The sequence below is a fragment of the Stomoxys calcitrans genome, chromosome 5 (assembly GCF_963082655.1).
Source record: "Stomoxys calcitrans chromosome 5, idStoCalc2.1, whole genome shotgun sequence".
NCBI lineage: Eukaryota > Metazoa > Arthropoda > Insecta > Diptera > Muscidae > Stomoxys > Stomoxys calcitrans.
Window position 1 is genome coordinate 150,453,570 of NC_081556.1, and position 13,140 is coordinate 150,466,709.

General features: G+C 37.6%; 1 protein-coding gene across 3 annotated transcripts in view; it reads left to right on the forward strand.

The window, feature by feature from the left end:
* LOC106081455 (uncharacterized) overlaps nucleotides 1-13,140 on the forward strand; it is a 205,530-nt gene that overhangs the window by 173,758 nt on the left and 18,632 nt on the right. For 2 of the 3 annotated variants that reach the window (XM_059368509.1, XM_013243412.2), the window contains 9 exons: nucleotides 547-2,506; nucleotides 9,531-9,700; nucleotides 9,766-10,089; nucleotides 10,162-10,660; nucleotides 10,799-11,125; nucleotides 11,191-11,374; nucleotides 11,453-11,612; nucleotides 11,697-11,823; nucleotides 11,886-12,031. In XM_059368509.1, coding sequence (XP_059224492.1) covers nucleotides 547-2,506; nucleotides 9,531-9,700; nucleotides 9,766-10,089; nucleotides 10,162-10,660; nucleotides 10,799-11,125; nucleotides 11,191-11,374; nucleotides 11,453-11,612; nucleotides 11,697-11,823; nucleotides 11,886-12,031 — 3,897 coding nt within the window. The remainder of the gene's footprint in view (nucleotides 1-546; nucleotides 2,507-9,530; nucleotides 9,701-9,765; nucleotides 10,090-10,161; nucleotides 10,661-10,798; nucleotides 11,126-11,190; nucleotides 11,375-11,452; nucleotides 11,613-11,696; nucleotides 11,824-11,885; nucleotides 12,032-13,140) is intronic. The other variant, XM_013243414.2, reaches the window with a different exon arrangement.

Below are 13,140 nucleotides of genomic sequence, written 5' to 3' on the forward strand. Positions count from 1 at the left end.
CCAGTTAAATTTGAGGGCTAGAGGGTTTTCAAAAATTCAGCATTGCCGAAATTGTTAAATTCCTTATTAATTTATATTTTAAATATCGTTATTTATTTTATTTTATTTTATTTTATTTTATTTTTATTTCATTTAATTTTTTTTATTTTATTTTATTTTATTTTTATTTTGTTTTATTTTATTTTATTTTATTTTTTTTATTTTATTTTATTTTAACTTATTTTATTTTTATTTTGTTTTATTTTATTTTATTTTATTTCATTTTATTTCATTTTATTTCATTTTATTTTATTTTACTTTCTATCTTGAATTAATTTATCTTAATTTTTGTTACTATATATTTTTTTTTTTGAGTGTTTATATAATTTTCTCTCAGTGTATGTATGTGGGAACATGATGTTAATGTTTGCGTTATATCTATGCTCAACGTTTGTAAATAATAATATTTATGCAAAAACTTTTCTCTTTTTTACCCCTACCCACTGCTCTCTTCCCTCCATAATGCTTTGGCACTCGTGTATTGAATGTTGGTGTTTGCCTACTTAGGTAAATCCGGCAACAACATCTTCGCCAGCCTCCAAGAACAGGCAAAATTCCGATTTAGTTAGTGGTGGCAGCCCCCACAACAGCATCAGCCATAACACTAACAGACAACAGCGTCAAGGTGCGGGACAGGCTTTGCAGCAACAGCACCAACAACAACAACAGCAACCATCTTCAAGTTTGGATACACCACCACCCATACCCAAGCGTACATTTCGCAATAAGTTCACCTGGAATTCGGTAAATAGTGGCGGAGGCAGTAGCTCGTGTGAGGCCACCCCTCCGTCTTCGGCCGCTTCGATAACACAAACACCGACTAAGGGTAAACAACAAACGACTGCAGGCACAGCATTTGTTTATCCTCAGATTCCTTTGCAACATTTGCCCTCCACAGGTAGGGCAGGCAGTGCTCTCGGCGGTGTTGGGGGAATTGGTTATTTTGCTAATACAAACATTGAGGCAAATAATTCCACACCTGGCGGCGGCGGCGGTCATCTAATTGCCGATTTGCACTCACGTACGGTGTTCTCCGATGGTGGCAGCGTCACCGGTTACGACACCGGAGGCATTTCCGATGATGACCGCATGAGTTTGGAAAATTCCGTTTTCGAAGAGTCATTGAACTCCACCCCTGTAAAGATTTCACAAAATTCCGCAAGCAAACTATTCAATGGCACATTAGCCGCTAAGACCCTTGCTGCCCTCACCGGAGACGTCTGCACTGCTCTCAAGCGCTCCAATCGCTCGTCCAGCAGTACAGTCGATTCAAGCATCACCTCCTCGTCGGGCTATGGTTCGCACAGCGAGCGTTTAGCGTCCACCTCTACCACCGCAGACTTTCGCAGCCGCTTTTCCAGCGTAGACACCCAGTCGTCGCTGGACAGCTGCCTCACGGAGAAGACCTCGGTGGACTCACCGCTCACCAAGGACACCTTTAAAATGGAACGCCCCATGAACTTAAATGAGGTCATGCTCAATCTGAATAACAATGAGACCCTTAATACAGCCACAGCGGCAGTGGTTTATAGCCAGCACACAAATAATCTCATGGCCAATAACAACAATATTCAGTCGATGACAAGCCACAAGTTACCCACAGTACCGGTACGTGCCCAGCGTAAGCCCGGTCAATCGGTATCACCTTCCCGCCATCATCAGCAGCAGGGAAATCAGCAAACCAGTCAAAGTCAATCACAGCAATCGCTAAACAATAGCATCGATTCCAGCAACAAGGGTGGCTCCACTGTGCCCAATTCCACCTCAACATCATCCACAGCCTCGGCAGGTTCAAGCATTTCTACAGGATCCAGCATGTCCATATCCGCCTCTGGATCAGGAAATTCTCCCCTGGCACCCACCACACCGCCACAGCAGCAAATGCAACAACAACAGCAGCATCATCAATCAATTGCCAGCGCACAGCACCAGAAACGTCCACCCCTCCCACCAGCCAGAGTACAAAATTTCGAAATGCATGATACGGCGGCCACAAAGGGTTTTGCCACAACACAACAGCAGCAGCAACAACCTCCTCTAGCCATGCGTAGTCAATTGAATCGCAGCAAACGCCCTCCTCCCATTCAATATCCGAAATTACATCAACGCCAAGATTCCAATCTGTCGAGTGACAGTTTTTCAGTCACCTCTAGTCCTGGTTACAATTCGAAAAATCTCATGGATGCACCGCTATTGCAAAATGCTGCGCGCATTAACAAGAGCGGAGGAACGGTTGCTGGCATGGCCGCTGCTATGCGTCATCAGGATTCGAGTGATAGTTTTGGCATGTCTACTTCGCGTTTTGGTAATACTGGCCCCATGGTACCGCCACGTCATAAATTCAATTTCCGCCAAGATTCAACCATATCGAGTGATAGTTTCAGTCAAACATCTAGTCCGGGCTATAATACGAAAATCATGGAAGCCCCCCTGTTGCCATCGTTGTCCGTAAAAAGGTTGTGCAATGGTAAGTTTAAATTAAATAAAAATATATTTTAGATTTATTATTTAGATTCAAATGTGGTGTGTAACCCTGTTTCAATAAACATCAAAAAAGTGAGCTCTGTGACGAAGCTAAACAAAATAATTAAAAACAACGGTTGTAAGCAGTAGACATACAAACAAACATTTGTACCAACGAAAACAAACCAAAGTCTAAGTGAGAAGCATCGAAAATGCCCAGCTCAAGCCGTCGCAGCATAAAAAATAAAAAAGTTTTGTGTGGCCAATGTAGAATGGAGGTGAAAGAGGACAAAGAAGATATCATTGAATGTGACAAGTGTGAGAGAATGTTTCATGTTGTTTGTGCAAAATTGGATAAACGTCAATTTGATCATTTACTCAAAAACAAAGATGAAGAGTACATTTGCCGTATATGTGATGACAGTAATGCATCAGCTGGCACAGTTAAAGAAGAACTGCAGCACATAAAAGCAAAGCTCGACAAACTAGACCAGTTGCAGGAATCAATGAATTTTATGTCAACGAAATTTGATGAAGTTCTAAAAGGAATATCTGAAAATAAAAAAAAGATTGAACGCATTGAAAAAGAAAATCAAAATCTAAAAATGGAGGTAAAAAATTTAAAAGACTCAATGAAGTTTTTAAACGATCAACGTGTAAAGAATGATTGTATAATTAGCGGAATTAATTACGACAGTGAAAAGAATGCTGCTCAAGCTGTAATTGAATTTTCAAAAACTGTTGGCGCTGATATACCAAAAGAATCAATTGATGATGCTTATTATTTGAGAAATAAAACCCAAACCAATCCGAAAACTAGTTTGGTGGTCAAATTTATATCAAAGTCTGCGAAGGATACATTTATGGCCGTTAAACCACAATTGAAAAAGAAGGAGGAAACAAAATCTATTTATGTAAATGATTTCTTGAGTAAAGAATCTATGCATCTTTTAAATTACGCCAGATCACTAAAATCAATTGGATTTGAAAGAGTTTATTCACATTCTGGAAGAATTTTTGCAAAGAAAAATGAAATTACCAAGCCAAGGTTAATTAGATCAGAAGAGGACGTTAACACTATACTCCTAGATGCTACAACGAGCAGGCAATACAGCAGAAGAGTCTCGCAGAAACCAGTTCCTGTTTTGCACGATTCTGATGGATCTGAGGATGAAACCCAATCGCAGTTTATTTCACCTGTAACTATAAATTAAATTAAATTCTGTTTTTCTTTTTCGAGTTACTTATCCCTTAATTAATTAATTATGTCTTTTAACAATAAATATTTTTTGAATTTTGAAACATTTAACAGTCATTTAGCAAATTTCAACAGAAAGTTTTTAAATATCATGTCCATAAACATTCGAAGCATTTCATCGATAAACAAATTTAATGAATTTAAGCTTTTAATTTCACAATTTGAGATTCTGCCGAATATTATTGCTGTACAGGAAACGTGGTTTCAAGATAATTTGAAACAGATTTATAATATTCCAGGTTATATAGCAGTACATTGCTGTAGAAACGATGCACACGGTGGCACATCTATTTTTATTCGAGATAATTTTGAATGCACTGTTGAATATTGTGAAAGCAAACATTTTTTTGATGCAATAATCATCCTTTTAAATGATTTTAAAATAGAGGGAAAGCCTCTGAAAATAACCAGTTTTTATCGTTCTCAGAAATGTAATCTGGAAACGTTTTACAGATGTTTTGAGGACATTTTGCAAGATATTGGCATTTCTCCAAGTGTCATTATGGGAGATTCGAATATAGATTTTTTAAATTCTTCATTGTCATCAGATCTTTCAAATTTACTTCATGATTTTGACTATAAAAGTTGTCATTCTTTAATTACACGTCCATATAGCGGAAAATCAATAGATAATATTTTCAGCAACTTTCAGAATGCTATTGTAGTTGATTCAGTTGAATGTAAGTTATCTGACCATAACTTGATATCATGTAAAATTATTTCCAGTGCGGAAAGAAATGAAATCTCTAATAGAAAGTATCGCCAGTGTGACTATAGTTTGTTGAGACAATCTGTTCTCAATGAATTCGGGAATATGCGACTCTGCGGTGATGCAACCGCTGACATGACGCGGCTATTGAGGACATTTTCTGAGTGTGTACAAAATTCTTCAATAGAAAAAGAGGGAATAGGATTTTCAGGGAACTTAATAACTCCTTGGGTCAATGAAAACTTATTATCTCTTATAAGGTGGAAGAAGAAATTGTTACTGAAGAGAAGGAAAAAGAGCAAGGATTTGGGTATTGAAAGTAGAATCAAGAGTATAAGCAAGGTCATAAAGAAAGCAATTAAGATTTGTATGAATTCTTTTTATCAAACGAAACTTAGAGAATTTCAGGCAAATCCAAAGAAATGTTGGAAATTTTTAAATGAACATCTAGGTAGAGCAAAGAGTTCAGAAATACGGTTGAAAAATGATAATGGTGATTATGTTACAAATAATGAGATGTGCGAAATGTTTAATGACTTTTTTGTGAATATACCAAAGGTACTAAAAAGTAAAATTCGATATTTTCCTGGAGATAACTTTAATATGTTTGACACGTTAACCCCTGTTCGATACTCATTTCATTTCTGTGCAACGTACGAAGAAGAGGTTTTGGAATTTGTTTCGAAATTGCAAATAAATAAGAGTCCTGGTCATGATGATGTAAATACGAAGATGTTGAAAGTGTGTGAAGATGTTGTTTTACCGAAATTAATTGCTGTTTTTAATACAATTATTAATACGTCTGTGTATCCAGATATTCTAAAGATTTCAAAAATTGTACCAATTCCGAAAGGCAAGGGCTTATGTAGCATTGACAGCTTTCGACCAATTGCCTTGCTATCGTTATTTGATAAATTATTGGAAAAGGTTTTACATAGGCAACTGACAGCATACTTCGAGGATAATAATTTGTTATATAGATTTCAGTTTGGATTTAAAAAAGGCAGTGGTACGCAGGAGGCAATAGTCAATGTGGTCAATACAATATGTGAAGGTTTAGATAATGGTTACGGTGGAGTAGCTGGAGTTTTCTATGATCTGTCAAAGGCATTTGACTTGGTAGATCATGAAATATTACTTCGAAAACTACGGTTTTATGGAATTGTTGGAAATGCTCATAAACTGATTGAGAGTTATCTTCGAAACAGGAAACAGTTTGTTCAGATAGATGGATGCAGTAGTAGAATGGAAGATATTCAGTATGGGGTACCTCAGGGCAGCGTGCTAGGTCCCTTGCTGTTTACAGTTTATTTAAATGACATAGCAAATATGAAATTGCATGGAAAATTGATAATGTATGCTGATGATATGAGCCTTTTTTATCCTTATTGTCATGAAGTTATTTTGAAAGCTCAAATTGAACATGATGCCAACGCAATTCATGACTTTGCAAGAATAAATGGATTGGTTTTGAACTCTGAGAAAACTAGGATTGTGCGTTTTCGGCCCCATGCTAGTGGAAGTAATGATTTCAACGTTTCTATTTGTGGGAGAAATGTAATTGAGAACACTTGTTTGAAATATTTAGGGATACACTTTCAGAGCAACCTCTCTTGGAATTCACACATGCAATATTTGAAGTCAAAAGTAACTCCAGCGATTGGCCTGCTTTATAAATTTAAGAATAAATTCGACAAGGATACCAAGCTATTACTATACAATGCCCTTATACATAGCCATTATAACTATTTGCCTATGATATACGCTGGCAAAAAAAACGCAGATTTTAAATCCTTGCAACGGTCCCAAAACAAAGCTCTCCGGATTGTTTACAATCTTCCACAAAGGTATTGTACCGAATTATTATTCAAAAACATATCTAAGACTACTTTGCCAATATGTGGGCTTTACAAAATGCAACTCTTAACATACATGTATAAATCACTAAATAACATTGGCTACCACGTGATAACATTTAATCAAAATCAGACTAGGTTCAACACTAGAAATAGTGACAATCTTCACGTAAAAAGGTGTAGACTTGAAACCACTAGGCAACGAATTGAGCATTCCGGTTGTTCTGAATATAACCATCTTCCTCAAAGTATAAAAAATATTCCCAGAATCTCCAGTTTTAAGTCTAATCTAAAATTGTATCTAATGGATAATATGGAAATGCTTCTAATGTGATATATATTATTTTTTATTTTCTTGCTTCGTAAACTTTTTTTGTTCATTTTTTTTATTTATATTTACAATGTATTAAAAACTAAAAATTGAAAAAGTTTTTATTGCCAACTCGCCCCAAAAATGTCCATGTGGCGCTGGGGCATTATATTTTATGTATTGGAGTACTATGTAATAAATGAATTTAATAAAAAAAAAAAAAAAAAAAATTTGTTTTATTGGTGTCCCATTTTAATAAAAAAAACATAGCCGCTTATATTTCAAGTACTTTTTGGTACCGGTTTATTTTTAATACCAGTTACTTTTTGAATACGTACTATTGGTTGGATTTGTTTTGGTTTTAGTTTTAAGTACTTTCTTTTTGTACTCAGTACAACTTTACTTTTTTTACTTTAAGTACAACGTACTTTTAAAAGTACACTGATCTTTTTATTACTAAGTAATTTAAAGCACTCAGTAATTTTAAGCACTCAGTAATTTTAAGTACTAAATACTTTTTAGTACCAAGTACTGTTTAGTACCAATTACTTTTTAGTACCAATTACTTTTTAGTACCAGTTATTTTTTAGTACCAAGTACTTTTTGTACCAATTACTTTTTAGTACCAATTACTTTTTAGTGCCAATTACTTTTTGGTACCAATTACTTTATAGTACCAAGTATTTTTTAGTACCAAGTACTTTTTAGTACCAATTACTTTTTAGTACTAAGTACATTTTAGTACTAAGTACTTTTTAGTATTAAATACATTTTAGTACTTAGTACTTTTTAGTACAAAGTACTTTTAGTACCAATTACTTTTTAGTACCAATTACTTTTAAGTACCAATTACTTTTACGTACCAATTACTTTTAAGTACTAAGTTGTTTTTAGTGCTAAGTAATTTTCAGTACTAAGTACTTTTTAGTACAAACTTGTTCTTAGTCCTAAGTATGTTTTTGTACTTAGTACTTTTTAGTACAAAAAAACATTTAAGTACATTTTGTTTTGGTACAAAAGAACTTTTTAGTTCTATATACCTCTAAGTACTAATTATATTGTTTAGTACAATGTACTTGTAGGTACATTCCAATTTCGTTATTCTGTTTGTAAGTCTTCGAAATATTTGTTAAGACCCCATAAAGTATATATATTTTTGATCGACAGGACATTTTAAGTCGATCTCGCGATGTCCGTCCGTCCGTTCGTCCGTCTGTGTGTCGAAAGCACGCAAACTTTCGAAGAAGTAAAACTAGCCGCTTGAAATTTTGCACGAATACTTCTTATTAGTGTAGGTCGGTTGGGATTGTAAATGGGCTATATCGGTCCATGTTTTAATATAGCTGCCATAGAAACCGATCTCGGGTCTTAATTTCTTAAGCCACTAGAGGGCTCAATTTTCATCCGATTTAGCTGAAACTTTGCATACCTCATGCAGAGTTTTTTTTTTTTTTTTGATATCTAACAACTGTGCTATGTATGGTCCAAATCGTCCATGACCAGATATAGGTTCCATATAAACCGATCTGGGGTCTTGACTTTTTGAGCCACTAGAAGGCAAAATTCTTATCAGATTTGGCTGAAATTTGGCATGACGTGTTTCGTTATTTGGCATTTAGTTATGACTTCCAACAACTGTGCTAAGTATGGTCCAAATCGGCCCATATCCTGATATGAATCTTGAATTCTAGAGCCTCTAGAGGGCGCAATTCCCTTACGATTTAGCTGGAATTTTGCAATGATTTCCAATACCTGTCCTTAATATGGTTAAAATAGGTTCATAATCTGATATAGCTATCATATAAACCGATCTGGGGTCTTGACTTCTTGAGCCCCTATAGGACGATATTTCTATCCAATTAGGCTAAATTTTGGCATGACGTGTTTTGCTATGACTTCCAACAACTGTGCTGTGTATGGGCAAAATTGGCCCATATCCTGATATAGCTGCCATATAAACCCATCTTGAATCTTGACTTCTTGAGCCTCTAGAGGGCGCAATTCCCATACGATTTGGCTAGAATTTGGCATGACGCGTTATGCTATGACTTCCAACAACTGTGCTTAGTATGGTTTAAATCGGTCCATAACCTGATATAGCTGTCATATAAACCGATCTGGGGTCTTGACTTCTTGAGCCACTAGAGGGCGAAATTCCCATCAGATTTGGTTGAAATTTGGCATGACGTGTTTTCTATGACTTCCATTAACTGTGTTTAGTATGGTTTAAATCGGTCCATAACCTGATATAGCTGTCATATAAACCGATCTGGGGTCTTGACTTCTTGAGCCTATAAAGGGCTCATCCGATTTGGCTGAAATTTGGCATGAGGTGTTTCGTTATGACTTCCGACAACTGTGCTAAGTATGGGTCAAATCGGTCATAACGTGATATAGCTGTCATATAAACCGATCTGGGATCTTGACTTCTTGAGCCTCTAGAGGGCGTAATTATTATCCAATTTGTCTGAAATTTTGTACAACAGCTTCTCCCATGACCTTCAATATACATGTAAAATATGGTCTGAATGGGTCTATAGCCCGACACAGCTCCCATATAAACCGATCTCCCTATTTTACTTCGTGAGCCCCTAAAGGGCCCAAAATCATATTCGAATTGGCTGAAATTTAATCAATGACTTCTACTATGGTCTCCAACATTCAATTCAATTATGGTCCGAATCGCACCATAACAATTCTTTTTTCTTATCCTTTGTTTGCCTAAAAAGAGATACCGGGAAAAGAACTCGACAAATGCTATCCATGGTGGAGGGTATATAAGATTCGGCCCGGCCGAACTTAACACGCTTTTACTTGTTAGTACCAAGAACTTTTCTCTGTAATATACTCAAATCTGCAACTCTATTAACTAGTCTTGTTTCTTCCGTTTCCCAGTTCCAACGCCCGTCAATATTAAACAAAAATTCCAAAATGAGACTATCGATGAAATGGAGAACAATGTCCCCATGTCACCGATAACAAAATGCGTCTCAACACCTGCTAGTCTACAGACCATAGTACGTTTCCAAAATGGTGCTCCCAATACCATGTCGTTGCCGCATCAGGTAAGAAGTTAAGCTCAGTAATAGAATTTATCTCCAACTCCAGCCAAACTTAACCTGTCTTATAGATCATCAATCGCCGCAAATCGTCAAATCCTTACATCACCAATGGTCGTTTAAAATTCCGCCTCTTTCAAATACTTATCAATGCCTTGGCTCTATTGGCCATAGCTGGGGGTTTGGCAGCCTATTTCAAGGCCTACCCCACCATCAAGTTTGTGAATAAGACCATCATCAATACGGTGCATGTGGAGGACTCGTTAAGCAAGAATCCCGCCCCTGGAACCTGTCTGCCAATTATTGTGAAATTTTGCCAAGGTCCCCAGATACCCTACAACTTTACGGTGTTCCCCAATTACATTGGGCATTTTGGACAATTGGAAACTCAAGTGGTAATTGTGAGATTGTGGGAAAAACTTTAATTTTAAATTGTTTCGTTTTCTTTGGTTGTTGCGCTCTTACAGGATATGGATGCCTATGAGGCTTTAGTCGATGTTCGTTGCTATGAATTGGTCTCTTTGTTCTTGTGTACCCTCTTTGTGCCGAAGTGTGGAACCTCGGGAGCAACAGTGCCGCCTTGCAAGTCGCTGTGCACGGAAACAATGCGTCGTTGTGGCTTTTTCTTTGATGTATTTGGCCTAAGTCTACCGGAGTACCTGAATTGCAAATTGTTCAAGGACTTCGAAAGTCCCGAGGAGTGTGTGGGCTATGAGGAGGTTCAGAATGTGATGATTGCCTCGGCCAATCCTAAGTGCAGTGGCTTCAAGTGCGACAACAATCGCTGCCTGCCCACGGAATATGTATGCGATGGTAACTTGGATTGCATGGATCACAGCGATGAGAAGGGTTGTGATGTGTGTCCTCCTGGCGAAATTTTTTGTGGCAATGGGAAGTGTATAACATATGACCATGCCTGCAATGGAGTCATGGACTGTCCCTATGGGCAGGATGAGAAAAATTGCAGTAAGTATTGGTAAAAAAAAAAAAATTTCCAAAAAATATATTTTTGAAAAAAAGTTGTCCTCCGATTTGGTCCCTTTATCAACTCCTCTACAATGATTTCCCATTCGATTCTATTTTTTCATTTTCCCTTCACTTTAGTACGTTTGAGTGAACGCAATGGAGATCTAGGCAAAGGCGTCCTCGAGGTCTATCGCATGTCCAGTAAAAAATGGGTGCCAGCTTGTGTGAAGAATTGGGATAGGGCAGTATCGCCCTCGGCTGTGTGCTCCATGCTGGGTTACAGTGCTGTGAATGCTACAAGCGTTATAACTCAAAAAACGCATCGACCATTGTTGGCATCGGTTAATATATCCACAGATATATGGAAAATGTATGCCAAAAAGAAATCCAATTTAATGCGAGAATTTTCCAATTGTACCGCGGCTGAAGATTATCCCATAGCTGAATTAACCTGTTCAAATTTCGGTGAAAACTTGGGAATTTAAAAACAAAAATTATTTTTAATAAATTTAAAATTTTTTTCTTAACAGAATGTGGCAAAATTAAGAAAACCAGACGCAAGCTTTCACGACGAATCATAGGTGGTGCGAAGGCGAATCCTGGTTCCTGGCCTTTTCTGGCAGCTATTTTGGGTGGACCAGAGAAAATTTTCTATTGTGCCGGAGTGCTGATATCCGATCAATGGGTGCTAACAGCCTCTCACTGTATTGGCAAGTAAGTATTTTCACATCAAGGATAAATCGTTCAATAAATCGGTTTACTAATTTGTTTTTGGTACTTTCTTGTTTTTAGCCACACAGTCATAGACTTGGAAGATTGGACCATCCAATTGGGTGTCACCCGTCGTAATTCCTATACATATTCCAGCCAAGAGGTGAAAGTTAAAACTGTTATACCCCATCCTCTATACAATACTGCGATAACACATGACAACGATATTGCACTGTTCCAGGTAGGGGTTTAAAACATTAACGCTTTCAAATTGAAAAGTTTAAAACTTTTTATAAATTTTTGTTTTTTTTTTTTTTAACCACAGCTTGCTAAGCGTGTCTCTTTTCATGAGCATCTACTGCCAGTTTGTTTACCTCCGCCCAATATGAAAAAATTGATACCCGATTCCATGTGCACCGTCATTGGTTGGGGCAAAAGGCGTGACAAAGATCGTAAGTTTTTATCTCAATTTCATGCGTTCACTATGTTATATACAAGCGAATTACATTTTTAGCTACAGCCACTTATGAGCCCATTGTCAATGAAGTCCAAGTGCCCATTATAAGGCGAACACAATGCGATGAATGGTTGGATAATCTAACGGTGTCAGAAGGCATGATTTGTGCGGGATACGAGGAAGGAGGCAAAGACGCTTGTCAGGTACGTTTAAAATAGAAACATATATCGCTGTAGGTTATTGTATCACTATGGGCCAACCTTGGTCCCTTTTTCATCTCAATTGTTGGCACTAGTGAGAAAGTAAAAAAGCTAAGAGGACCTTTTTAATACCCTTCACCATAGAATGGGGATATACTAATTTCGTGATTCTGTTTGTGTAACACCTCGAAATATTGGTCTAAGACCCCATATGGGTCCAAGAGAGAGAGCAAGGAGAAAAATAAAAAAAATATTCAAACATAGACAAATGTCAAAAGAAATCAATTACGAAACTAGTTCTTTGAAATTAACAAAAGTACTAGTTCCAGGATCAACTGGTTAATCCAAAGACAAACCCTTGTTAAATTCACCAGTTTTTTACACTGAAAGTAAACAAAAGTGGAACTAGTCCTGATTACTTTGGAACTAGTGAAGAAACAGGCTTGGAACTTGTAATGTGGTTTTGTCTTTGGCTGAGGTAGACCAACAGTCGTCCAGGGTTTAACCTTAAGGACCCAAAAACTCTAATAATAACACACTCAAATATTGCTTTCGGGATACGCAATCTAGGTTTTATTGGAAATAAACTTCAGTTCCTACAAATCACGACGGTGTAATTAGCTCTTAGTTGCAGTGCGTTGATTGATGTCAGTCAGTGCGGCGCTTCGGCCAATAGGTGTCAATTTCGGGAGTTTAGCCGCTGTGTCGGTTCGTCTCGGTATTCGGTAGATTTCTTCGGTATTCGAACGGTTGGTTCTTGGGATGTTTCGGCTGATATTCGGTAGAATTTCTTCGGTGATCGGATGGATGGTTCTTGAGATGTTTCGGCTGATATTCCGAATGGTAGATGGTTCTTGGGATGTTTCGGCTGGTATTCGGTTAACTTCCAGCCGTGGGCTGATTCGGGGGTTTGAATATGGCTTGGTCGTGAACGAGTCGCGTTGGGAAGCGAACGGATCGCGTTAGGAAGCGAATGAGTCGCGTTGGGAAGCGAACGGATCGCGTTGGGAAGCGAACGGATCGCGTTAGGAAGCGAATGAGTCGCGTTGGGAAGCGAACGGATCGCGTTGGGAAGCGAACGGATCGTGTTGGGAAGCGAACGAGTGGCGTTA